The 24893-nt window shown below is 48.7% G+C and overlaps 1 protein-coding gene across 2 annotated transcripts; it reads left to right on the top strand.

The window, feature by feature from the left end:
• The first annotated feature begins 3168 nt into the window (after nt 1-3168).
• ETHE1 (ETHE1 persulfide dioxygenase) lies at nt 3169-24843 on the top strand. 2 transcript variants are annotated; one of them, XM_034946679.3, is made up of 7 exons: nt 3169-3344; nt 3782-3926; nt 4092-4240; nt 19960-20089; nt 22659-22748; nt 23480-23596; nt 24660-24843. In XM_034946679.3, the coding sequence occupies exons 1-7, from the start codon at nt 3264-3266 to the stop codon at nt 24710-24712; spliced, it is 765 nt and encodes a 254-aa protein (XP_034802570.1). In that variant the 5' UTR covers nt 3169-3263; the 3' UTR covers nt 24713-24843. The 2 variants fall into 2 exon arrangements, with proteins under 2 accessions (XP_034802570.1, XP_063456420.1); XM_063600350.1 differs by having other exon boundaries at nt 23480-24843.
• The last annotated feature ends 50 nt before the right edge of the window (nt 24844-24893 follow it).

Genomic DNA, 24893 nt, shown 5'->3' with positions numbered 1-24893 from the left:
GTGGTGTGCACCTGTAATCCCAGCTACTTGGGAGGCTGGGGCAGAAGAATCTCTGGAACCCAGGAGGCGGAGGTTGCAGTGAGCTGAGATTGCACCACCGCACTCTAGCCTGGGCAACAGAGCAAGACTCCATCTCAAAAAAAAAAAAAAAGAGAGAGAGGTTAACTCAGCAGGGCCTGGAAGTGGGTGGAGGTGGCAAGGGTAGGAAGGAGTCAAGGATAGTGACAAAATAATGATGGGCAGTTCCCATTGAGAGCCTGTGCTATGGCAGGCTATTGAACTATTTTCAACCTCATTTTGTAGATAAGAAAACTGGAACCCAGAAGAAGAAAAGTTTTCAGCCCAAGGTCCTACACCTGAGAAGGGTGAAGCCAAGTCTAACTCTTAGAACATCTCACAGCTGAGCCTATAAACCCTGCCTAGGGTGTGTCTTCAAAGGACACATAAATGGTCTAGAAATTCTGCAAAAACAACGGGAAAGGGTGCCAGGGGCAAGAAGTTCTTATTTGGGGGACCCTCTCAGTAAGGAGTGCCTGAGGGTCTTCCTTTCCCTGGCTCCTCCCTCCCCTGAGTTCCCCAAATCCCTACACCTCCATGTGTCTCAGACCTGCTTTCCCTACCTCTCTCCCCTACCAGCCAGACTGAGTCACCTCTGGGTCCTCAGCTTTGTCTAGCTTGAGTCAGGCATGCATGAGACCTCATGCCTGGAATTTTTTTTTTTTTTGAGACAGAGTCTCGCTCTGTCGTCCAGGCTGGAGTGCAGTGGCACGATCCCGGCTCACTGCAAGCTCCGCCTCCCGGGTTCACGCCATTCTGCTGCCTCAGCCTTGAGAGTAGCTGGGACTACAGGCATCCGCCACCATGCCCGGCTAATTTTTTGTATTTTTTTTGAGTAGAGACGGGGTTTCACCGTGTTAGCCAGGATGGTCTCGATCTCCTGACCTCGTGATCCACCCGCCTTGGCCTCCCAAAGTGCTGGGATTACAGGCTTGAGCCACCGCACCTGGCCTTTTTTTTTTTAGACAGTCTCGCTCTGTTGCCCAGACAGGGTTTTGCTATGTTGCAGAGGCGCAATCTTGGATCACTGCAAACTCTGCAACCTCTGCCTCTTGGGTTCAAGTGATTCTCATGCCTCAGCTTCCCAAGTAGCTGGGTCTACAGGCGTGCCCCACCACGCCCAGATAATTTTTTGTATTTTATTTTATTTTTTTCAGTAGAGATGGGGTTTTACCACGTTGGCCAGGCTGTCTCAAACTCTTGACCTCAAGTGATCTGCCCACCTAGGCCTCCCAAAGTGCTCAAAGTGCCTGTGCATGAGCTCAGCCATATGCTTTTTTTTTTTTTTTTGAGATGGAGTCTCTATCACCCAGGCTGGAATGCAGTGGCACGATCTCAGCTCACTGCAACCTCCACCTCCCGAGTTCAGGCAATTCTCCTGCCTCAGCCTCCTGAGTAGCTGGGATAACAGGTGTGCACCACCACACCCAGCTAATTTTTATATTTTTAGTAGAGATGGTGTTTCACCATGTTGGTCAGGCTGGTCTTGAACTCCTGACCTCGTGATCCACCCGCCTCAGCCTCCCAAAGTGCTGGGATTACAGGCATGAGCCACCGCGCCCAGCCGGCCACATAAAATTTTAATGAAGCAATTTGATAGGCTTAAGGAAAAGCAGGCCTTCTCTGTGTAAAGGCATTCACACAGGGGTGCTCTGAAAATAGCTCCAGGGACCATTCCCTGGAAACTCCAGAATTAAGATAAATGTTGTTGCAGGAAACCCCTCCTCAGAAGCTGTGGGACAGGATAACTCAGTGGTTCATACCTGTAATCCCAGCATTTTGGGAGGCCCAGGTGGGAGGACCATTTGAAGCCAGGAGCTGGAGACCAGCCTAGGCAACATAGCAAGACCCCTGTTTCTACAAAAAAAATTCTAACAATTAAAAAAAAAAAAAAAGCTCTGCCCCTAGGCTGGAAATCAAGGCTGCTCTGATGTCACAAAGTGACACAGATCCTCCAGATGAGAGTGGGATGTCCTATTCTCACTACTGCTGCGATTACAAAGAGCAGACTTTCTGACAGCTCATGACTTGAGACTACAGTTTTTCAGCCCCAGGTCCTTGGTGTAAATGAACAAAAGCTCTTTTCAGAGGTTCACACCCCAACAGAAGATGAATAATCCCCAATCTGATTATTCAAGAAATAATGCAAAATTATCTTTTTTTTTTTTTTTTTTTTTTTAAGATTTCTTCCTGGAAAGAGAGAAACATTCCTGATAAAATGCTTATGCAATTTCTGGATGAACTTTAATGGGATCAAGTGTTGTTCTGGTAACCAGGCACCCACTCAAAAGTCCCTCAAGATATTAATGACCTGGAACCGAACGAATATCTTTTTTTTTTTTTTTGAGACAGAGTCTCCCTCTGTCGCCCAGGCTGGAGTGCAGTGGCGTCATCTCTACTCACTGCAACCTCTGCCTCCCGGAACCGAACATCTTTTTCTAACCATGACTATCCTACCACCTGCTAGAAAACGGCCCCACGGGACGCGGTGGCTCACGTCTGTAATCCCAGCACTTTGGGAGGACAAGGTGGGAGGAACGCTTGAGCTCAGGAGTTCGAGATCAGCCTGGGCAACATAGTGAGAACTCCGTCTCTGCAAAAAACAAATTTTATATACATGTATGTGTGTGTGTGTGTGTGTGTGTGTATAAATATAAATATATATATATATAATGCCGGGTGTGGTGGCAACGTGCCATAGTCCCAGCTACTCGGGAGGCTGAGGTTGGAGGATCGCTTGAACCCGGGAGTTTACGGCTGTAGTAAGCTGAGATCGAGTCACTGCACTCAAGCCTGCGTGACAGAGCGAGACTCTGTCTCAAAATAAAACAAAAGAAAAAGGAAAAAAAACGGCCCCGAGGCTATGAGTGTACTGGGGCCTCTCCCTGGGTTTCTACTTCTCTCCCTATCTCTGTTCCTACATGAGTATGTCTGTGTGTCTCTGAGCGTCTGTCCCTCGCACTTTGAGTGTCTCCCTGTTCTCTGTTTTTTCTGGGTCTCAAAGCGTCCAGGCATTGCACTCTGGCTTCCTCGGTCTCACCCTCGCCCCAGTCCCGCTCGGCGGTCCCCCGCCCTCTGCCCCAGGCGTCCGTGGCCCCTTTAAGGCGTGCTCCGCCCCCGCCCCGCCCTTCCCGGGGTCAGTGCCGTAGCGCCCGGCTCCTGCAGGCGCTCGGCCTCCGCTCATTCCTGACCCCGCAGTGGGCGCGATGGCGGAGGCTGTACTGAGGGTCGCCCGGCGGCAGCTGAGCCAGCGCGGCGGGTCTGGAGCCCCCATCCTCCTGCGGCAGGTGCGGGTGGCTGGACCTAGGAGGGGACTGCTGGGCACTAGGCGGCAGCAAGGACGGAACTCCCGGGTCTCTTAATAGGGAGAGATCCGGGGGGACCCACGCCTGCATCTTGCGGAAAGCGGGGTGGAGGTTTAGGGCTGGACTCTTGGGTCCTTTAAAGGTGAGTGGTCTGGGGGCCTCTGGGCTTGGAGTCGGACCCCTGGGTCCTCTATGAAAGAACGTGCTGGGGACCCTGATTTTGGGATGTTAGAAAGTTGGAACTCTTTTGTTCTGATAGGGGAAGGTAGTGGGGCTCCGGACTCCCGACTCCCGGGGAAAGAGTGGGCTGGGGTTTCTGCTTCTGGATCTTAGGAAGAGGATAGGGTCAGTCTGGACTACTTGGCCTCCAGTGGGTGGAAGTCCGGTTCTGCGCTCTCACCTGGGTCCCCCGTTCCCAGATGTTCGAGCCCGTGAGCTGCACCTTCACGTACCTGCTGGGTGACAGAGAGTCCCGGGAGGCCGTTCTGATCGACCCAGTCCTGGAAACAGCGCCTCGGGATGCCCAGCTGATCAAGGAGCTGGGGCTGCGGCTGCTGTATGCTGGTCAGTCCGGGGACCAAACTCATGGATCCCAGCGGGGCTGGGCTGCAGCGTCAGTGGAATGGGAAGCTGGGGCCCAGAACTCCTGAGTCTGAGGGAGAAGGATCTGGGCTGGGACTCCCAGGTCTTTTCTGTACCCTCCGGACCTGTCCCTCCTCTCTCTCCCAGTGAATACCCACTGCCACGCGGACCACATTACAGGCTCGGGGCTGCTCCGTTCCCTCCTTCCTGGCTGCCAGTCTGTCATCTCCCGCCTTAGTGGGGCCCAGGCTGACTTACACATTGAGGATGGAGACTCCATCCGCTTCGGGCGCTTCGTGAGTTGGGTGCTGGGTCCCCAAGAGGGTGGTGGCCTGGACTTCTTAAACTTAAGGGAAGAGGGGACTGGGGGCCTGGGATCCTGAGTCCTTGGGGAGGAGGGACCTCAGGACCTGGGTTTCTGACCCCTGAGCTCATATTTCTGGGAGGGGGGCACCATAAACCCAGGTGGGGCACTGGGGCAAGAGGCTCTGGGCAGGTGGGGCACTGGCGGAACTCCTAAGTCAACAGCATTTAAGGAGTTTCCTTCCTAAAGCTTAGGGGCAGCCCTTTGGCCTGGCATGCATCTCCATAAAAGTTGATTAGGGGCTGGAATTCTGAGGGCAGGGCTGAGAAGGAAAGAGACCCAGTCCTGTCTTGCGGAAACCTCCGTTTGAGGAAGGAGCATCTGGGTGCTTAGAACCCGGAGCCCGGGACTAGGAAAAGGACGGTGAGGACCCTGGAGTGCAACATTTAAGGAGGCACTCGCTCTCAGGGTCCTGTAAGTGCAGGGTCCGCACCTGTGAGTGAGCGCCTCCTTAAATCTTGCACCAACAGCCTCACCCTAGTCCTAGCCCTGCCGTTGCCTCACACTGGGAAGTCTAAAGGTTCCTGCCTTCCTCACTTTCTTTGCCACAGGCACCAGCGGGTTTCCGGCCAGAATTGAAACCAGGCCGAAGGAGGGAGGGCCAGGGGAGTTGCCCTCAGAGAGAGGGAAACAGCTGGCAGGGCATTCTTCTGATCAATTGCTAAAGATGTATAATAAAGTTTGGCTGACTTTGGGGACAGAATGTCAGGTGACAGAAGACAGCCTCCAGGTTAGAGAGTTTTGCCAAATAGGGACAGTTCATTTGAGTCAGAGTGTTTAGAGGAAATGAGGGCTGTGTGTGGGAAGAGAGTTCAGCTACAATGGTTACAGAAGCTTTATTTCAAGCCTTTTCTGGAAGCAGGCAAAAATGCATTGTACATGTATGTACATTGTACATAATAGGTGCTAACAAACATGTCTTGAAATGAACGAAGGGTTTAGCTATGGTAGATTTAGCTTCAGTGTTTTTTTTTTTTTTTTCTTTCTTTCTTTTTTTTTTTTTATTTGAGACTGGGTCTCTGTCACCTAGGCTGGAGTGCAGTCAGCCTTGACCTCCCAGGCTCAGGTGATCCTCCCACCTTAGCCTCCCTGGTAGCTGGGACCACAAGCATGCACCAGCACGCCTGGCTGATTTGTGTATGTTCTTGTAGAGACAGGGTTTTGTTATGTTGCCCAGGCTGGTCTTGAACTACTGGGCACAAGTGATCCTCCTACCTTGGCCTCCTAAAGTGCTAGGATTACAGGGCCTCTGAAAGTGCTGGGATTACAGGCATGAGCCACTGCACCCACCCTTTTTTGTTGTTGTTGTTTGTTTGTTTGTTTTTGAGAAAAGGTCTTGCTCTGTCACCCAGGCTGGAGTGCAATGGTGGGATCATAGCTTACTGCAGCCTTGACCTTCTGGGCTCAGGTGATCCTCATGCCTCAGCCTCCTAAGTAGCTGGGACTACAAGCACCTGCCACCATACCTGGCTAATTTTTTAATTTTTTGTTGAGCTGTAATCTCACTATGTTGCCCAGGCTTAATAGCTTTATTGATATAACCCACATGCCATATAATTTATCTATTTCGAGTGCACAATTCAATGACTTTTAGTATATTCAGAGTTGTACATCCATTACTACCATTAATTGGAAAATGTTTCCATTACTCCAAAAAGACCCCACACCCCTTAGCCATCACCCCTATCCTTCCCTTTTCCCCCCTCAGCCTTAGGCAACTTTTTTTTTTTTTTTTAATTTGAGACAGGGTCTCACTTTGTTGCCCAAGCTAGAGTGCAGTGGTGCGATCTTGGTTTACTGCAACCTCCACCTCCCGCGTTCAAGTGATTCTCTTGTTTCAGCCTCCCAAATAGCAGGGATTACAGGCGTGCACCACCAAGCCCAGCGAATTTTTTTGTTTTATTTATTTATTTATTTATTTGAGATGGAGTTTTGCTCTTGTTGCCCAGGCTGGAGTGCAATGGCGCTATCTCAGCTTAGCGCAACCTCAGCCTCCCGAGTAGCTGGGATTACAGGCATGCGCCACCATGCCTAGCTAATTTTGTATTTTTAGTAGAGACGGGGTTTCTCCGTATTGGTCAGGCTGGTCTCCAACTCCCTATCTCAGGTGATCCGCGCGCCCTGGCCTCCCAAAGTGTTGGGATTACAGGCATGAGCCACTGTGCCCAGGCACATTTTTATTTATTTTTTTGAGACAGTCTTGCTCTGTCACCCAGGCTGGAGTGCAATGGCAAGCTCTCAGTTCACTGCAGCCTCTGCCTCCTGAGTGCAAGCGATTCTGCTGTCTCAGCCTCCCAAATAGCTGGGATTCCAGGCATGTGCCACCCACCATGTCTGGCTAATTTTTGTATTTTTAGTAGAGATAGGGTTTCACCATGTTGGCCAGGCTGGTCTCAAACTCCTGACCTCAGGTGATCTGCACACCTCGACCTCCCCAGAGTGCTGGGATTATAGGCGTGAGCCACCATGCCTGGCTTGTCTGAGATTTTGGAGATGGGGGTCCATTTTTCTCTCCTTTATTTTTCCTTCTACTTTAAAAAAATGAATTGTTAGCCTGGGTGTGGTGGCTCATGCCTGTAATTCCAGTACGTTGAGAGGCTGAGGTGGGCGGATCACTTGAGGTCAGAAGTTCGAGATCAGCCTGGCCAACATGGTGAAACCCTGTCTCTACTAAAAATACAAAAATTAAGTGGTATGGTGGTGAGGCACCTGTAATCCCAGCTACTCAGGAGGCTGAGGAGGCAGGAGGAGAATTGCTTGAATCCGGGAGGCAGAGGTTGCAGTGAGCCAAGATCGCACCACTGCACTCCAGCCTGGGTGACAAAGCGAGATTCCATCTCAACAAACAAACAAACAAACAAAACCGAGTTGTTAACATTCATGGAATGAAGTGAGTCCACATATTGTACATGTGTATGAGTACTTACCCAGATCCCGATACAGAACTTGCCCATCACCCCAGAAGTCTTCCTTGCCTCCCTTTCTGGCCAATGACCGCCCTCCTAAGGCACCATTCTTCTGATGCATTTAACCACAGGCCGGTTTTGCCTGTTCTGACATTATAAACAGGACTTATACAGTGTACTCTTTTGTGTCTGGCCTTTTTTCCACTCTACATGATGTTGGTTTATACTTGGAGTTCTTTCCTTCTTATTGCTATAGAGCAGCAGTTGGCCACCTTTTTCTGTGAAGGACCAGATAGTAAATATTTTCAGTTTTTACAGGTAGTAGGGTCTCTGTGACAGCTACTCAGCTCTCTTATTGTGGCATGAAAGCAGCCACAGACACTGCATAAATGAATAGGCATGGCTGTGTTCTAATAAGACTTTATTTGTGGCCTCTACATTTGGATTTCAGGCCAGGCTCATGCCTGTAATCCCAGCACTTTGGGAAGCTGAGGTGGGTAGATCACCTGAGGTCAGGAGTTCGAGACCAGCCTGACCAACATGGTGAAACCCCATCTCTACTAAAAATACAAAATAAGCTGGGCGTGGTGGGGTGTGCCTGTATTCCCAGCTACTCAGGAGGCTGAGGCAGGGGAATCGCTTGAACCTCCCCTGGGAGGTGGAGGTTGCAGTGAGCCCAGATGGTGCCATTGCACTCCAGCATGAGTGACAAGAGCAAAACTCCATCTCAAAAAAAAAATAAATAAAATAAAATAAAAAATAAAAATAAAAAATAAAATTTGGATTTCATATAGGTTTTTTTTAAAATTTTTTTGAGACAGGCTCTTGTTCTATTGCCCAAGCTAGTATGCACTGGCATGAGCATAGCTCATTGCAGCCTCCAACTCCTGGGCTCAAGTGATCCTCCTCCTGCAGCCTCCTGAGTAGCTGGGACTATGGGCATGTGCCACCATGCCCAGCTAATTTTTAAACAATTTTTTGTAGAGACTGAGTCTTGCTGTGTTGCTCAGATTGGTTTCGAACTCCAGGCCTCAAGCAACCCTCCTGCCTCGGCCTCCCAAAGTGTTGGGATTACAGGTGTGAGCCCCATCTAGTTTTTACATGTTACTTTGATAGTTTTCAATGTGAAAAGAAGTTAAAATGATTCTTAGCTTACAGGCCTTATAAAAACAGATGGCAGGCCAAATGTGGTCCACTGGCCATAATTTTTGCCCTACAAAATGGGCAGGTTGTGGTGGCTCCTAGGCTCAAGCGATCCTCCTGCCTCAGCCTCCCAAAGTACAAAGTGAATTACAGGCATGAGCCACTACACCCCATTTTCCTTCTGATTATTCAGTTTTTGGCTACCACGAATAATGCTGCTATGAAGATTCTTCTGCTAATATCTTGGGGAACATTGTCCTGAATTCTAAGGACTGGACTTTCTGGGTCACTGAGTCGGCAAATGTTTAATTTTCATAGAAACTCCCAGTTTCTTGAACTGGTTGTTCATCTTACACAAAAGGTGGGACAAATTTAAGTGGTTTCATTGTAGAATGAGTTTTCTTTCTTTCTTTTTTTTTTTTTTTAGAGACAGAGTCTCACTCTGTCCCCCAGTTTGGAGTGCAGTGGCACAATCTTGGCTCACTGCAACCTCTGCCTCCCTCTGGGAGCCTCAGTTCCCTGCGCTAAAACACAGAGTTTATCACAGCACCTTCCTCTTGAGGCTGTTTCAAGGATTAGCTGGCTGCCTTCAGGGTCTCCAACCCAGAGGTTCCCCTTCTAGGTGTGAAGCCCAGAGACACCCTTGCTCATGTGCACAAAAGACAGCAGGGGTGTAGGGCAGGGGACAAAGTACACAGCAGGGGACTGTTTAATACATGATGACGCTACAAGGCAGTGGATCGCCAAAACAGGAGCAATTCTTTTTTTTCTGAGACAGAGCCTCACTCTGTCGCCCAGGCTAGAGTGCAGTGGCGCAGTCTCGGCTCACTGCAACCTCCGCCTTTCGGTGATCCTTCTGCCTCAGCCTCTCCAGTAGCTGGGATTACAGGTGCGCACCACCACATCTGGCTAAATTTTATGTTTTTATTAGAGATGGGGTTTCGCCATACTGCCAGGCTGGTCGTGAGCTCCTGGCCTCAAGTGATCTGCGTGCCTCAGCCTCCCAAAATGCTGGGATTACAGGTGTGAGCCACCGCACCTGGCCCGAGTTTTCTTTTTTTAATACACTGATTGAGAAGTGAACATCTTAGCTGCCACAGGGTGGCCGAATCAGAAAGTTAGGTTTGCTGTTAAATACGCTGGCTTAGAGAAGTACTGCTGAAAACACTGATCCCCCAGGTCCCTTAGAATCAGAGAGTCTGATTTAATTGTTCTGGGTGGACACAAGGAATTGGCATGTTTTAAAAGCTCCACCATTGATTCTTATGTGGCTCAAGTGTGGGTTTCAATACTTCCTCCTTTTAAAATTGTGAAACGAGTAATTTTTCTTCCAACATTTTATTATGAAAAATTTCAAGCATAGAGAAAAGCTGAAAAAAAATTTTTTTTTTTGAGACAGGGTCTCACTTTGTCATCCAGGCTGGAGTGCAGTGGTGCAATCATAGCTCACCGCAGCCTCAACCTCCTGGCTCAAGCGATCCTCCTGCCTCAGGCTTCCAAATAGCTGGAACTACAGGTGTGCACCACCACTCCTGGCTAGTTTTTGTGTTTTTTGTAAAGACAGAGTTTTGCCACATTGCCCAGGCTGGCCTCCACCTCCTGGGCTCAGGCAATCCTCCCTCCTTGGCCTCCCAAAGTGCTGGGATTAGAGTGAGCCACTGCACCAGGCTTAAAATTTTTTTTTACAATGCACACCTCTAACCATCCATCACTCCATCTTTTTTTCTTTTGAGATGGAGTCTCACTCTGTTGCCCAGGCTGGCGTACAGTGGCATAATCTCGGTTTACTGCAACCTCTGCCTCCTGGGTTCAAGCGATTCTCTTGCCTCAGCCTCCCGAGTAGCAGTAGCTGGATTTACAGGCGAGTGCCACCACACCCAGCTAATTGATTTTTAAAATATTTTTAGTAGCGATGGGGTTTCACCATGTTGGCCAGGCTGGTCTCGAACTCCTGACCTCAAGTGATCCACCTGCCTTGACCTCCCGAAGTGCTAAGATTACAGGTTTGAGCTGCTGTGTCCGACCTATTCTTTTTTTTTGTTTGTTTGGGTGGGGGTCTCGCTATGTTGTCCAGGCTGGTATTGAACCCTGGCTAAGGCGATCCTCCCGCCTCAGCCTCCCAAGTAGCTGGGCCTACAGACGTGCACCATCATGCCTTGCTGTAATTGTTCTATTTTATTATTAGTTATTATTGATTTATTAATGTGCCTAATTTATAAATTAAACTCTATCATAGGTGCGTATGTATAGGAAAAAGCATAGTGTGTAGGGTTCTGTACTATCTGCGGTTTTAGGCATCCACTCCGGGTCTTGAAATGTATCCCAGGCAGATAAGAGGGGTTTACTATAGTTTTGAGTAATGAAGGGAAAGAACTTGGGAACCAAATGGAAAAGAAGCTTAGAGCTTACCTGCCACCAGGGGGCAGTGTAGGCCGTGGGAACTCCAAGGCCAGCAAGCTGAATGCTTTACAGGATTCCTTCTGGATTATGTTTCTTTGATGGGGGTAGTTTCAGGTTTAGCTGCTGCAGGCAACAGATGAAAGAAAAGCTCTGGGGATGTGTCACGGACATGATGCATCATGGAAGGGAAGAATGAATTTGTTGAAAGAATTTGGGGTTAGGCAGGCTGGGCTGTTGCGGAAATCACTCGACAAGTTTCAGGGACAATGAAGGCTGCTTTAGGTCAAGATGTTATATGTTCCCCACCCACAGTTTCTTATTTTGAATTTTTTAAAATCTACATTGAAATAATAGTACAAAATATAACAATACACAAGCACAGGCCGGGCGCGGTGGCTCACGCCTGTAATCCTGGCACTTTGGGAAGCCGAGGTGTGCGGATCACCCGAGGTCAGGAGTTTGAGATCAGCCTGGCCAACATGACGAAACCCCGTCCCTACTAAAAATACAAAAATTAACCGGGCATGGTGGCACGCTCCTGTAATCCCAGCTACTCAGGAGGCTGAAGCATGAGAATCACTTGAACACCCAGGAGGTAGAGGTTGCAGTGAGACGAGATCGCGCCACTGCACTCCAGCCTGGGCCACAGAGCAAGACTGTCTCAAAAAAAAAAAAAAAAAAAAAATACACAAGCACAAATTTCATCAGCCATCAGAGCAATTATGTCACTATAGGTCATGAAACTTTTAGAACCGCGCCCCTCTCCCCCAAATGTTTTTGGGGAATGCGAGTGAAAATGGGCAAAAAGTCCAAAAATAGTTTTGATTTTGCAGAGTGTCAGGGTTCTCTAGGCTATACTTTGAGACTTCCTCTTTTACAAAACCTTTGTCACGTCTAACAAAATATGCAGTAACTTTTTTTTTTTTTTTTTTTTTGAGACAAGAGTCTCGCTCTGTCGCCCAGGCTGGAGTGCAGTGGTGTGATCTCGGCTCACTGCAAGCTCCGCCTCCCGGGTTCATGCCATTCTCCTGCCTCAGCCTCCCGAGTAGCTGGGACTACAGACGCCCACCACCACGCCCAGCTAATTTTGTTTTTTGTATTTTTAGTAGAGATGGGGTTTCACCATGTTAGCCAGGATGGTCTCGATCTCCTGACCTCGTGATCCGCCCGTCTCGGCCTCCCAAAGTACTGGGATTAGAGGCGTGAGCCACCACGCCCGGCCAATATGCAGTAACTTTATATCATTATTAAATATTCAGCTGTGTTCAGATGTCTCCAATTACCCTAGGAATAATTTTTACAGCTTTTTTTTTCTTTTTTCTTTCTTTTTTTGGTAGAGATAGGATCTCACCATGTTGCCCAGGCTGGTCTCAATCTCCTGGGCTCAAATGATCCTCCCCTCTCGGTGACTCAAAGTGCTGTAATTATAGGTGTGAGCCACGGTGCCCAGCCTACGGCTGTTTTTAGGAACCAGGATACAATTGAGCTTAGTGTTTGGCCATTATGTCTATTTAGTCTCTTTTGTGTGTGTGTATGTGTTTTCTTTTTCCTTCTTTTCTTTTTGTTTTGTTTTCTTTTTTATTATTTATTTATTATTTTTTATTTATCAAAAATCTTTTTGGATCTAGAACAGTTTCATATCCTTTTGCCCCAGGATATTGACTTTTTTTTTTGAGACAGAGTCTCGTTCTGTCACCCAAGCTGAGGATATTGACTTTTGTTTTTTGTTTTTTTTTTTTGAGACGGAGTGTCGCTCTGTCACTCAGGCTGGAATGCAGTGGCATGATCTCTGCTCACTGTAACCTCTGCCTCCCAAGTTCAAGCAATTCTACTGCCTCAGCCTCCCCAGTAGCTGGGACTATAGGCATGTGCCACCACGCTTGGCATGCTTGGCTAATTTTTTTTTTTTTTTTTTTGAGGCGGAGTCTCACTCTGTCACCCAGGCTGGAGTGCAGTGGCGTGATCTCAGCTCACTGCAGCCTCCGCTTCCTGGGTTCAAGCAATTCTGTCTCAGCCTCCCGAGTAGCTGGGATTACAGACATCACCACCACACCTGACTAATATTTGTATTTTTAGTGGAGACGGGGTTTCACCATGTTGGCCAGGCTGGTCTTGAACTCCTCACCTCAGGTCATCCACCTGCCTTGGCCTCCCAAAGTGTCGCGATTAGGCGAGCCACCGTGCCTGGCTTCGGCTAATTTTTGTATTTTTAGTATGGATGGGGTTTCACCATGTTCACCAGTCTGGTCTCAAATTCCTGACCTCAAGTAATCTACCTGCCTCGGCCTCCCAAAGTGCTAGGATTACAGGCATCAGCCACTGTGCTTGGCCCTCCAGGGTATTGACTTTTGAAGCTTCCTGACATGCTGTCTTCTAAAATATTCCACATTCTAGACGTGTTCGACTGTTTCCTCATGGTGTGTCATTTAATTTGTCTTATTAAAACTTTTCTTTCCTATGAACTGAAGTAGATTGTAGATATTTTTGTATTAGTTAATAATAATAAGGCCAGGCGCGGTGGCTCATGCCTATAATCCCAGCACTTTGGGAGGCCGAGGTGGGCAGATCATGAGGTCAGGAGATGGAGACCATCCTGGCTAACACGGTGAAACCCCGTCTCTACTGAAAAATACAAAAAAAATTAGCTGGGTGTGATGGTGGGCACCTGTAGTCCCAGCTACTCGGGAGGCTGAGCCAGGAGAATGGCGTGAACCCTGGAGGCGGAGCTTGCAGTGAGCTGAGTTCATGCCACTGCACTCCAACCTGGGCGACAGAGCGAGATTCCGTCTCAAAAAAAAAATAATAATAATAATAATAGGCTGGGCACAGTGGTTCATGCCTGTAGTCCCAGGACTTTGGGAGGCTGAGGTGGGAGGATAGTTTGAGCCCAGGTATTTGAGACCAGCCTGGGCAACACTGCAAGACCCTGTCTCTACAAAAAATTAAAAACAAATTAGCCAGGCATGGTGGTGCGCCTATAGTCCCGGCTACTGGAAAGGCTGGTGTGGGAGGATCGCTTGAGCCTGGGAGTTCCAGGCAGCAGTGAGATATGATTGCGCCACTGTACTCCAGCCTGGGTACAGTGTGAGGCCCTGTCTTTAAAAAAATGCATTTTATACATATATATGTTTTTTTCCAAGATGGAGCCTCACTGTGTTGCCCAGGCTGTAGTACAGTGGTGCGATGTTGGCTCACTGCAACTTCTGCCTCCCGGGTTCACGCGATTCTCTTGCCTCAGCCTCCTGAGTAGCTGGGATTACAGGTGCACACCATAACACCCAGCTAATTTTTATATTTTTAGTAGAGACAGTGTTTCACTATGTTGGCCAGACTGGTCTCGAACTCCTGACCTTGTGATCCGCCTGCCTCAGCCTCCCAAAGTGCTGGGATTACAGGCGTGAGCCACCGTGCCTGGCTGCATTTAATACATTTAACCTACTGAACATTATAGGTTAGCCTACTTTACCTTAAAGTGCTCAGAACATTTACATTAGCCTACAGTTGGGCAAACTCATCTAACACAAAGCCTTGTATTTTATACAAAAGTGTTGAATATCTCATGTAATTTATTGAATACTGAATTGAAAGTGAAAAACAGAATAGCTGTATGGGTGCATGGAATATGATTTCTATTGAAAGTGTATCACTTTTGGCTTGGTGCAGTGGCTCATGCCTGTAATCCCAGCACATTGAGAGGCTGAAATGGGAGGATTGCTTGAGGCCAGGAGTTCAAGACCAGGCTGGTCAACATAGTGAGAGCCCATCTTTACTGAAGAAAAAAAAAAGACAAATGAAAAAAAGAAATAAAATGTATCACTTTCACATTATTGTAAAGTCAAAAAATTGTTAGTCATCGGGCACATCACACCTGTAATCCCAACACTTTGGGAGGCTAGTGTGGGCAGATTGCTTGATGCCAGGAGTTCAAGACCAGCCTGGTCAACATGATGAAACCTCGTCTCTACTAAATAACAGTACAAAAATTAGCTAGACACAGTGATGCGTGCCTGTTATCCCAGCTACTCAGAAGGCTGAGACACAAGAATCACTTCAACCCAGGAGGCTGAGGTTGCAGTGAGCTGAGATCATGCCACTGCACTCCGCAGCCTGGGCGACAGAGAGAGACTATCTCAAAAAAAAAAAAGAAAGAAAGAAAGAAAGAAAAAAAAGCCAGGCATGGTGGCTGACTCACAACTGTAATCCCAGCATTTTGGGAGGATGAGGCAGGCGGATCATTTGAGGTCAGGAGTTTGAGACCAGCCTGGCCAATGTGGTGAAACCCCATCTCTACTAAAAAGACAAAAATTAGCCAGGTGTGATGGTGGGTGCCTGGAATCCCAGCTACTCAGGAGGCTGAGGCAGGAGAATCGCTTGAACCCGGGAGGTGGAGGTTGCAGTGAGTCGAGATCGCACCACTGCACTCCAGCCTGGGTGACAGAGTGAGACTCTGGTTAAAAAAAAAAAATCATAAGTCAGACCATCTTAAGTCAAGGACCACATGTATACCAAGGGTTGAGCCACAGGGTATGTGTAGATTTAGCTTTAGTAGAAACTGCCCAGTAATTTTGATTTGTAGATGATCTTTATATATTCCGGATCCAAGAACTTTGTTGGATCCAGTACAACTCCTTTACCTGTGGTTTCACTTTCTGTGGTTTTAGTTATCTGTGGTCAACCATAGCCTGAAGATATTCAATGGAAAATTCCAGAGATAAACAATTAGTAAGTTTTAAATTGTACATCGTTCTGAGTAGCATGATAAAATCTCACACCATCCCACTCAGGACATGAATTATCCCTACGTCCAGTGTATCTGTGCTGTATAGGAGTATGTTACCCATTCGTTAATCACTTAGTAGCCTTCTTGGTTATCAGATGAAAAAAAAACATAGATTGGCCAGTCACGGTGGCTCACGCCTGTAATCCCAGCACTTTGGGAGCCTGAGGCGGGTGAATCACCTGAGGTCAGGAGCTTGAGACCAGCCTGACCAACATGGTGAAACCCTGTCTCTACTAAAAAAATACAAAAATTATCTGGGCATGGTGGTGGGCACCTGTAACCCTAGCTACTTGAGAGGCTGAGGCAGGAGAATCACTTGAACCCAGGAGGGGGAGGTGGCAGTGAGCCAGGATCATGCCATTGCACTCCAGCCTGGGTGACAGAGCCAGACTCCGTCCAAAACAAAACAAAACAAAACAGTATTTATAGGGTTTGTACTATCTGAGGTTTCAGATATCCACTGGGTTCTTGGAGGTATCCCCTGCGGATAAGGAAGGACTACTGTTTATGTTTGTAAATATCATTTTCCACTCTGAGGGCTACCTTTTCACTGTCTTTTTTTTTTTTTTTTTTTAAGGCGGAGTTTTGCTCTTGTCATCCAGGCTGGAGTGCGATGGTGCAATACTTGGCTCACTGCAACCTCTGCCTCCTGGGTTAAAGCAATTCTCCTGCCTCATCCTCCCAAGTAGCTGGGATTACAAGCATGTGCCACCATGCCTGGCTAATTTTTGTCTTTTTAGTAGAGATGGGGTTTCACCACATTGGCCGGGGTGGTCTCGAACTCCTGACCTCAGGTGATTTGCCCGCCTCGGCCTCCCAAAGTGCTGGGATTACAGGTATGAGCCACAGCACCCAGCCACCACTGCCTATTTTTTATTTTTAAAAGTGTAAAACATTGAATTTTATTTCAACAGTATTGCTTTTAATGACTGTTGGGTATTCCATTTTTATATTAGTGTGCTTACCTTTTTAAAATTGGTTTGCAAGATCTGTTTGTATATTAAGTATACTGACCACTGTGTGGTATGTGTATGTTACAAATATATTTTCCCAGCATATTGGTTCTCTTTAGATTTTGTTTATGGTGTTGCTGCCATTCAGAACCTTCTGACTGATCTTTTCCTTAATGATTTATCACTTTAGGTATCACATTTGAATATCCCTTCTGTATTAGTCTGTTCTCATGCTGCTAATAAAGACATACCTGAAGGCTGGGTGTGGTGGCTCACGCCTGTAATCCCAGCACTTTGGGAGGCCAAGGCAGGCGGATCACGTGGTCAGGAGTTTGAGACCAGCCTGACCAACATGGTGAATCCCCATCTCTACTAAAAATATAAAAATTAGCCAGGTGTGGTGGTACATGCCTGTAATCCCAGCTACTCAGGAGGCTGAGGCAGGAGAATTGCTTGAACTGGGGAGGCAGAGGTTGCAGTGAGCCAAGATTGCACCACTGCACTGCAGCCTGAGTGACAGAGCAAGACTCTGTCTCAAAAAAAAAAAAAAAAAAAAAAAAAAAAAAAAAAAAAAAGACATACCCAAGACTGGGTCATTTATAAAGAAAAAGGGGTTTAGTGGGCTCACAGTTCCACCTGGCTTGGGAGGCCTCCCAATCATGGTGGAAGGCAAAACAGGAGTGAAGGCATGGCTTACATGGCGACAGGTAAGAAAGCGTGTGCAGGGGAACTGCCGTTTGTAAGATCATCAGATCTTGTGAGACTTATTCATTATCATGAGAATAGCATGGGAAAAACCCACCCCCATGATTCAATTACCTCCCACTGGCTCCCTCCCACAACCCATGGGGATTATGGGAGCTATAATTCAAGATGAGATTTGGGTGGGGACACAGCCAAACCATATCATTCCACTTTGGTCGCTCCCAAATCTCATGTCCTCACATTTCAAAACCAATCATACCTTCCCAACAGTCCCCCAAAGTCTCAACTCATTTCACCATTAACTCAAAAGTCCACAGTCCAAAGTCTCATCTGAGGCCGGGCATGGTGGCTCACACCTGTTATCTCAGCACTTTGGGAGGCCAAGGCAGGCAGATCAGCTGAGGTCAGGAGTTCAAGACCAGCTTTGCCAAAATAGTAAAACCCTGTCTATACTAAAAATACAAAAATTAGCCAGGCATGGTGGCACATGCCTGTAGTCTCAACTACTCGGGAGGCTGAGGCACAAGAATTGGTTGAACCTGGGAAGCAGAGGTTGCAGTGAGCCAAGATTGCACCACTCCACCCCAGCCTGGGTGACATAGTGAGATTCTGTCTCCAAAAAAAAAAAAAAAAAAAAAATCAACAACAAAATAAAGTCTCATCTGAGACAAGGCAAGTCCCTCCCACCTATGGGGCTGTAAAATCAAAAGCAAGTTTAGTTATTTCATAGATACAGTGGGATCCAGGGATTGGGTAAATACATCCATTCTAAATGGAAGAAATTGGCCAAAATGAAGGGGCTGCAGGCTCCGTGCAAGTCCTAAATCCAGTGGGGCAGTCAAATCTTAAAGCTCCAAAAAGATCTTTTACTCCATGTCTCAAATCCAGGTCATGCTGATGCAAGAGGTGGGTTCCCATGGTCTTGGGCAGCTCTGCCCCTCTGGCTTTGCAGGGTACAGCCCCCCTCCTGGCTGCTTTCACGGGCTGGTGTGGAGTATCTGTGGCTTTTCCAGGCACATGGTGCAAGCTCTCGGTGGATCTAACACTCTGGGTTCTGGAGGGCGATGGCCCTCTTCTCACAGCTCCACTAGGGGCAGTGCCCCAGTGGGAACTCTCTGTGGGGGGCTCCCACTCCACATTTCCCTTCTGCACTGTCCTAGCAGAGGTTCCCTATGAAGGCTTCACCCCTGCAGCACACCTCTGCCTGGACATCCAGGCATTTCCATACAGCCTCTCAAATCTAGCTGGAGGCTCCCAAATCTCTGTTCTTGACTTCTGTTCATCAGCAGGCCCAGCACCACGTGTAAGCCACCAAGGCTTGGGGCTTGCACCCTCTGAAGCAATGGCCTGAGCTGTACTTGGCCCCTTTTAGCCCCGACTGGGATGCAGGGCACCAAGTCCTGAGACTGCACAAAACAGCAAGGCCATGGGCCCTGCCCATGAAACCATTTTTTCTCCTAGTCCTTTGGACCTGTGTTGGGAGAGGCTACTGTGAAAACCTCTGACATGCCCTGGAGACATTTTTCCCATTGTCTTGGTGATTAACATTTGGCTCCTCGTTACTTATACAAATTTCTGCAGCAGGCTTGAATTTTTCCTCAGAAAATGGGTTTTTCTTTTCTATCACATTGTCAGGCTGCAAATTTTCCAAACATTTATGCTCTGTTACCCTTTTAAACAGGTTCCAATTCCAAACCATATCCTTGTGAATACATAAAACTGAAGTGAATGCTTTTAACAGCACTCAAGTCACCTCTTGAATGCTTTCCTGCTGAGAAATTTCTTCTACTAGATACCCTAAATCATCTCTCTCAAGTTCAAAGTTCCACAGATCTCTAGGGCAGGGGCAAAATGCTGCCAGTCTCTTTGCTAACACATAACAAAAGTGACCTTTACCCCAGTTCCCAAAAAGTTCCTCATCTCCATGTAAGACCATGTCAGCCTGGACTTCATTGTTCATATCACTCTCAGCATATTGGTCAAAGCCATTCAACAAGTCTCTAGGAAGTTCCAAACTTTCCCACATTTTTCTGTCTTCTTCTGAGCCTTCCAAACTGTTCAAACCTCTGCTTGTTACCCAGTTCCAAAGTCACATTTTCACATCTCCTTATAGCAGCACCCCACTTTACTGGTACCAATTTACTGTATTAGTCTTTTCTCATGCTGCTAATAAAGACATCCCTAAGACTGGGTCATTTATAAAGAAAAAGAGATTTAATGGACTCATAGTTCCACATGGCTGGGGAGGCCTCACAATCATGGTGGAAGGCGAAGGAGGAGCAAAGACCTGTCTTACATGGCGGCAGGCAAGAGAGAGTGTGCAGGGGAACTGCCCTTTATAAAACCATCAGATCTCGTGAGACTTATTCATCATCACGAGACAGCATGGGAAAAACCTGCCCCCATTATTCAATTACCTCCTGCCTGGTCCCTCCCATGACGTATGAGGATTATGGGAGCTACAATTCAAGATGAGATTTGGGTGGGGACACAGCCAAACCATATCACCTTCCTAACCAGAGGTCAGATATTATTTGTATTTTTGTTGTTGTGTGTCACAGCTTTGTGGTTTTATTTTTCATGCATTTAAATCTTTAATCCACTTGGAGTTTACTCTGATGATATAAGATTACAGCCTGGGAATCTACATTTTTTACCAAAATGTTTATCTAGATAAGACCCTGGGGTAGGGTGGGGCTTTGGGGGCCAGTTTCATCTAGAAGGCTTCTTGGTGACTATCTCTGTACTCTTCCACCCCTGCCAGGCGTTGGAGACCAGGGCCAGCCCTGGCCACACCCCAGGCTGTGTCACCTTCGTCCTGAATGACCACAGCATGGCCTTCACTGGAGATGCCCTGTTGATCCGTGGGTGTGGGCGGACAGACTTCCAGCAAGGTGACCAGCTCCTTTATCCAGCCCAAGATCTTCATATAGTTACGTGTGTGTCAAGTGTTGAAGTATCTGTTACAAGAATGAATGGATGGACATTAGACTTTTAGGGGGCTTCAGTATTAAATTCAAGGAGTTTACCTGCTAGAACAGTGGTCCCCAACCTTTTTGGCACCAGGGACCGGTTTCGTGGAAGACAATTTTTCCATGGACCATGGCAGGGCATAGTTTTGAGGATTCAAATGCATTACATTTATTGTGCACTTTATTATTACATTGCAATAGATAATGAAATAATTATGTAACTCACCATCATGTAGAATCAGTGGGAGTCCTGAGCTTGTTTTCCTGCAACTAGATGGTCCCATCTGGGAGAGACGGAAGATAGTGACAGATCATCAGGCATTAGATTCTCATAAGGAGAACGCAACCTAGATCCCTCGCATGTGCAGTTCACAATAGAGTTTGTGCTCCTATGAGAATCTAATGCTGCTGCGGATCTGACAGGAGGCAGAGCTCAGGTGGTAACGGGAGTGATGGGGAGCGACTGTAACTACAGATGAAGCTTTGCTCACTCACCCACCGCTCACCACCTTCTGCACAGCCCAGTTCCTAACAGACCACGGACCGGTACCCAGGGTTAAGGACCCCCATGCTAGAGTATGGGAAGAGTTAGATTCAGGGGCTTAGCTGTTGGGGGACAGTTAGATTCAGGGGTGTGTTAGTTACCTATTTGAGCCCAGCTTGGGCAACATAGTGAGACTCCCTCTCTAAGAAACAAATATAGCTAAAAAAAAAAAAAAAAAAAAAAGGGCTGGGCATGGTGGCTCACGCCTATAATCCCAGCACTTTGGGAGGCCGAGGCAGATGGATCATGAGGTCAGGAGTTCAAGACCAGCCTGGCCAAGATGGTGAAACCCCGTCTCTACTAAAAATACAAAAATTAGCTGGCCATGGTGGTGGGTGCCTGTAGTCCCAGCTACTCGGGAGGCTGAGGCAGAGATTTACTTGAACCCAGGAGGCGGAGGTTGCAGTGAGCCAAGATTGCGCCACTGCACTCCAGCCTGGGTGACAGAGTGAGACTTCATCTCAAAAAAAAAAAAAAAAGATAAAAAAAGAAGTTGTTAAAGCCAGAGGTTTAATTGCCAGGGAGCAATGAATGATCCATCTGGAGTCTAGCTGCTAGGGGCAGTTAGATTTAGGAGCTTCCCTGTAGAAAGCGAGTATAGTTTCAGAATCTCAGGGTTGGGCCATCCTTTGAGCATGTGTGTGAATGTGGGGTTAACACTAGGCCTGGAATTTAGCTGCCTTGTGGGGAGAGGTGAGGCTGGATGAGAGGGAAAGACAGAAGCCATGATGAGATGGCCGTGGAAGCCACATCCCCAGGCCTCTTCCTCCCTCTTCCCTCTCTCCTTATCTCTGCATCTCAGTCTCTGTCTTTTTCTCTCCAAGGCTCCCAATCTCCCATTTATCCATTCACAGTACAGTCAGGAAGCTGAAGGATTTAGGCTGAAATGCAAGGTGGAATAGAGGTTTGCCCCCTACTTAGGACTCAGAGCTGCTTGTGGGGACCATGGCTTCACACTCTCCTCCTGGGCCTCATGTCCTCATGTCTGCAGTTTCTTTCTTCTTCTTCTTGTTTTTTGAGACGGAGTCTCGCTCTGTCGCCCAGGCTGGAGTGCAGTGGTGCAATCTTGGCTCACTGCAAGCTCCGCCTCCTGGGTTCACGCCATTCTCCTGCCTCAGCCTCCCAAGTAGCTGGGACTACAGGCACCCACCATCACGCCAGGCTAATTTTTTTGTATTTTTAGTAGAGACAGGGTTTTACCATGTTAGCCAGGATGGTCTCGATCTCCTGACTTTGTGATTCACCCACCTCGGCCTCCCAAAGTGCTGGGATTACAGGCGTGAGCCACTGCGCCCAGCCTTTTTTTTTTTTTCTTGAGACAGAGCCGCACTCTATCTCCCAGGCTGGAGGGCAGTGGTGTGATCTTGGCTCACTGCAACCTCCGCCTCCTGGGTTCAAGCAATTCTCCTGCCTCAGCCTCCCGAATAGCTGGGATTACAGGCATGGGTCACCATGCCTGGCTAATTTTTGTATTTTTAGTAGAGACAGGGTTTTGTCATGTTGGCCAGGCTGGTCTCGAACTCCTGACCTCAGGTAGTCCACCCGCCTCAGCCTCCCAAAGTGCTAGGATTACAGGCATGAGCCACTGCACCCGGCTTTGTCTTCAGTTTCTTACCTTCTAGTCCACCTTCTTTGTTCAGAACCCTTACTCGACATCCCCTGGGTGACAGCCAAGGTCACAAATGACACTCTTTGGTGCTTCACGGTGTCATTCCAACCCTATTTACAGCCATGCTGAATTTCTTGCCATTCCTCAATTCTTTGTATATGCTGTTCCATCTGCCTAGAATGCCTTTCCCTGTTCTCTACTTAGACAAAGGGATATTGGCAGGACACGAAGGAGAGGGTTTAGCTATAGTGATTTTATCCTCCTACCCTTTTCTTGAAGGAAGGGGTTAGAGTCTTCTGTCCTGTTGATCCACTGACCTCTGATCTTTCCTTCCCCAGGCTGTGCCAAGACCTTGTACCACTCGGTCCATGAAAAGATCTTCACACTTCCAGGAGACTGTCTGATCTACCCTGCTCACGATTACCATGGTGAGGGCTTCCTGGAAGAGGTGTGGGGCGTACATAACTTTGAAAGTGGAGTGTAAATCTCTGTAATCCTTGTAGGGCATGAAGACGACCAGTCTCAGAAATTTCTCTGGCCAAAAAAAATTAAGTGTTTGAGGCTGGGCAAGGGGGCTCACACTTGTAATCCTAGCACTTTGGGAGGCCAAGGCAGGAGGCTCGTTTGAGCCCAGGAGTGAGTTCGAGACCAGCTGGAGTAACATGGCAAAACCCTGCCTCTACAAAATACAAGAAATTAGCCAGGCATGGTGGCATGCTGCCAGCTACTTGGGAGGCTGTGGTAGGAGGATTGCTTGAGCCTGGGAGGTTGAGGCTGCAGTGAGCTATGATCGTACCACTATATTCCAGCCTGGGTGACACAGCAAGACCCTGTCTCAAAAAAAAAAAAAAAAAAAAAAAGATAAAGTGCTTGAGCCTGCTGTGTGTGGATGTAGAAACTATGTGACTGCCAGATGCCTAGAATTCTGCAGGGCATGGGTTTTCCTGGGCCTTACTTGTGGAGCTTAGGGAACTGGGGGAAAACTAAATTTCCCATAGTGTCCATGGAGGAGGGAAAGCAATTTTAGGAATATTCTGGGAAGAGCCCCTGCCAGAGAGGCCCCTGCCAGAGAGCCACCCAAGGCCTCCTGGGGAATGTAGTTCTGAGAGGCCTGAGGCACTGGACTCCTTGACTTTCCTTCCCCTCCCTTGGCCCCTAGGGTTCACAGTGTCCACCGTGGAGGAGGAGAGGACTCTGAACCCTCGGCTCACCCTCTGCTGTGAGGAGTTTGTCAAAATCATGGGCAACCTGAACTTGCCTAAACCTCAGCAGATAGGTGAGCAGCTGGGGACCTGGACTTCTGGGTCTGAGAGAGGAGGGGCTGCGGGCTTGGACTCCTGGGTCTGAGAGAGGAGGGGCTGGGGGCTTGGACTCCTGGGTCTGAGGGAGGAGGGGCTGGGGGCCTGGACTCCTGGGTCTGAGGGAGGAGGGGCTGGGGGACTGGACTCCTGGGTCTGAGAGAGGAGAGGCTGGGGGCCTGGACTCCTGGGTCTAAGGGAGGAGGGGCTGGGGGACTGGACTCCTGGGTCTGAGGCGGTAGGGGCTGGGGGCCTGGACTCCTGGCTCTGAGGGAGTAGGGGCTGGGCTGGGGCCCTGGGCTCCTGAGTCTGAGGGAGGAGGGGCTGGGGGCCTGGGGTCCTGGGTCTGAGGGAGGAGGAGCTGGGGGCCTGGACTCCTGGGTCTGAAGGAGGAGGAGCTGGGGGCCTGGACTCCTGGGTCTGAAGGAGGAGGGGCTGGGCTGGGGGCCTGGGCTCCTGGGTCTGAGGGAGGAGGAACTGGGGGCCTGGACTCCTGGGTCTGAGGGAGGAGGAGCTGGGGACCTGGGCTCCTGGGTCTGAGGGAGGAGGGGCTGGGGGCCTGGACTCCTGGGTCTGAGGGAGGAGGGGCTGGGGGTCTGAACTCCTGAGTCTGAGGGAGGAGGGGCTGGGGGACTGGACTCCTGGGTCTGAGGGAGGAGGGGCTGGGGGTCTGAACTCCTGAGTCTGAGGGAGGAGGAGCTGGGGGACTGGACTCCTGGGTCTGAGAGAGGAGGGGCTGGGGGACTGGACTCCTGGGTCTGAGAGAGGAGGGGCTGGGGGACTGGACTCCTGGGTCTGAGGGAGGAGGGGCTGGGGGTCTGGGCTCCTGGGTCTGAGGGAAGAGGGGCTGGGGGTCTGGACTCCTGGGTCTGAGGGAGGAGGGGCTGGGGTACTGGACTCCTGGGTCTGAGGGAAGGAGTAGGCTCAGGACCAAAACTCTAGTTTCCTGAAGAGGAAAGGTTCCTAGGATTTCTGGGTCTCCAGTGGGGCCTGGAACTCTACCTAGGCCCCTTAGTTTTAACCTTGATTTCTTCCTTTCAGACTTTGCTGTTCCAGCCAACATGCGCTGTGGGGTGCAGACACCCACTGCCTGATCTCACTTCTGTCAGATGCTCCCATCCACTATTAATGCACTAGGTGGGAGGAGAGGGCGGCAATGACACCGCACCTCTCCTTTCCCACCGCATTCCCTGGAGCTCCCTAAATAAAACTTTTTTTAATGTGAGTCTGACTTCTACCTATTTTCTGGGGGAACCAATTGGGTTTCTGGGCCGA

The sequence above is a fragment of the Pan paniscus genome, chromosome 20 (genome assembly GCF_029289425.2).
Source record: "Pan paniscus chromosome 20, NHGRI_mPanPan1-v2.0_pri, whole genome shotgun sequence".
NCBI classification, from domain to species: domain Eukaryota; kingdom Metazoa; phylum Chordata; class Mammalia; order Primates; family Hominidae; genus Pan; species Pan paniscus.
This window is presented reverse-complemented; position numbering and strand designations above follow the sequence as displayed.

Excerpts from the sequence above, each read along its gene's own strand:
- ETHE1 (XM_063600350.1), top strand. The coding sequence starts at position 3,264 with ATGGCGGAGGCTGTACTGAGGGTCGCCCGGCGGCAGCTGAGCCAGCGC. Across the intron at positions 3,345-3,781 it reads CCCCCATCCTCCTGCGGCAG|ATGTTCGAGCCCGTGAGCTG; the intron begins GTGCGGGTGGCT and ends CCCCGTTCCCAG. Across the intron at positions 20,090-22,658 it reads GCGGACAGACTTCCAGCAAG|GCTGTGCCAAGACCTTGTAC; the intron begins GTGACCAGCTCC and ends TTCCTTCCCCAG.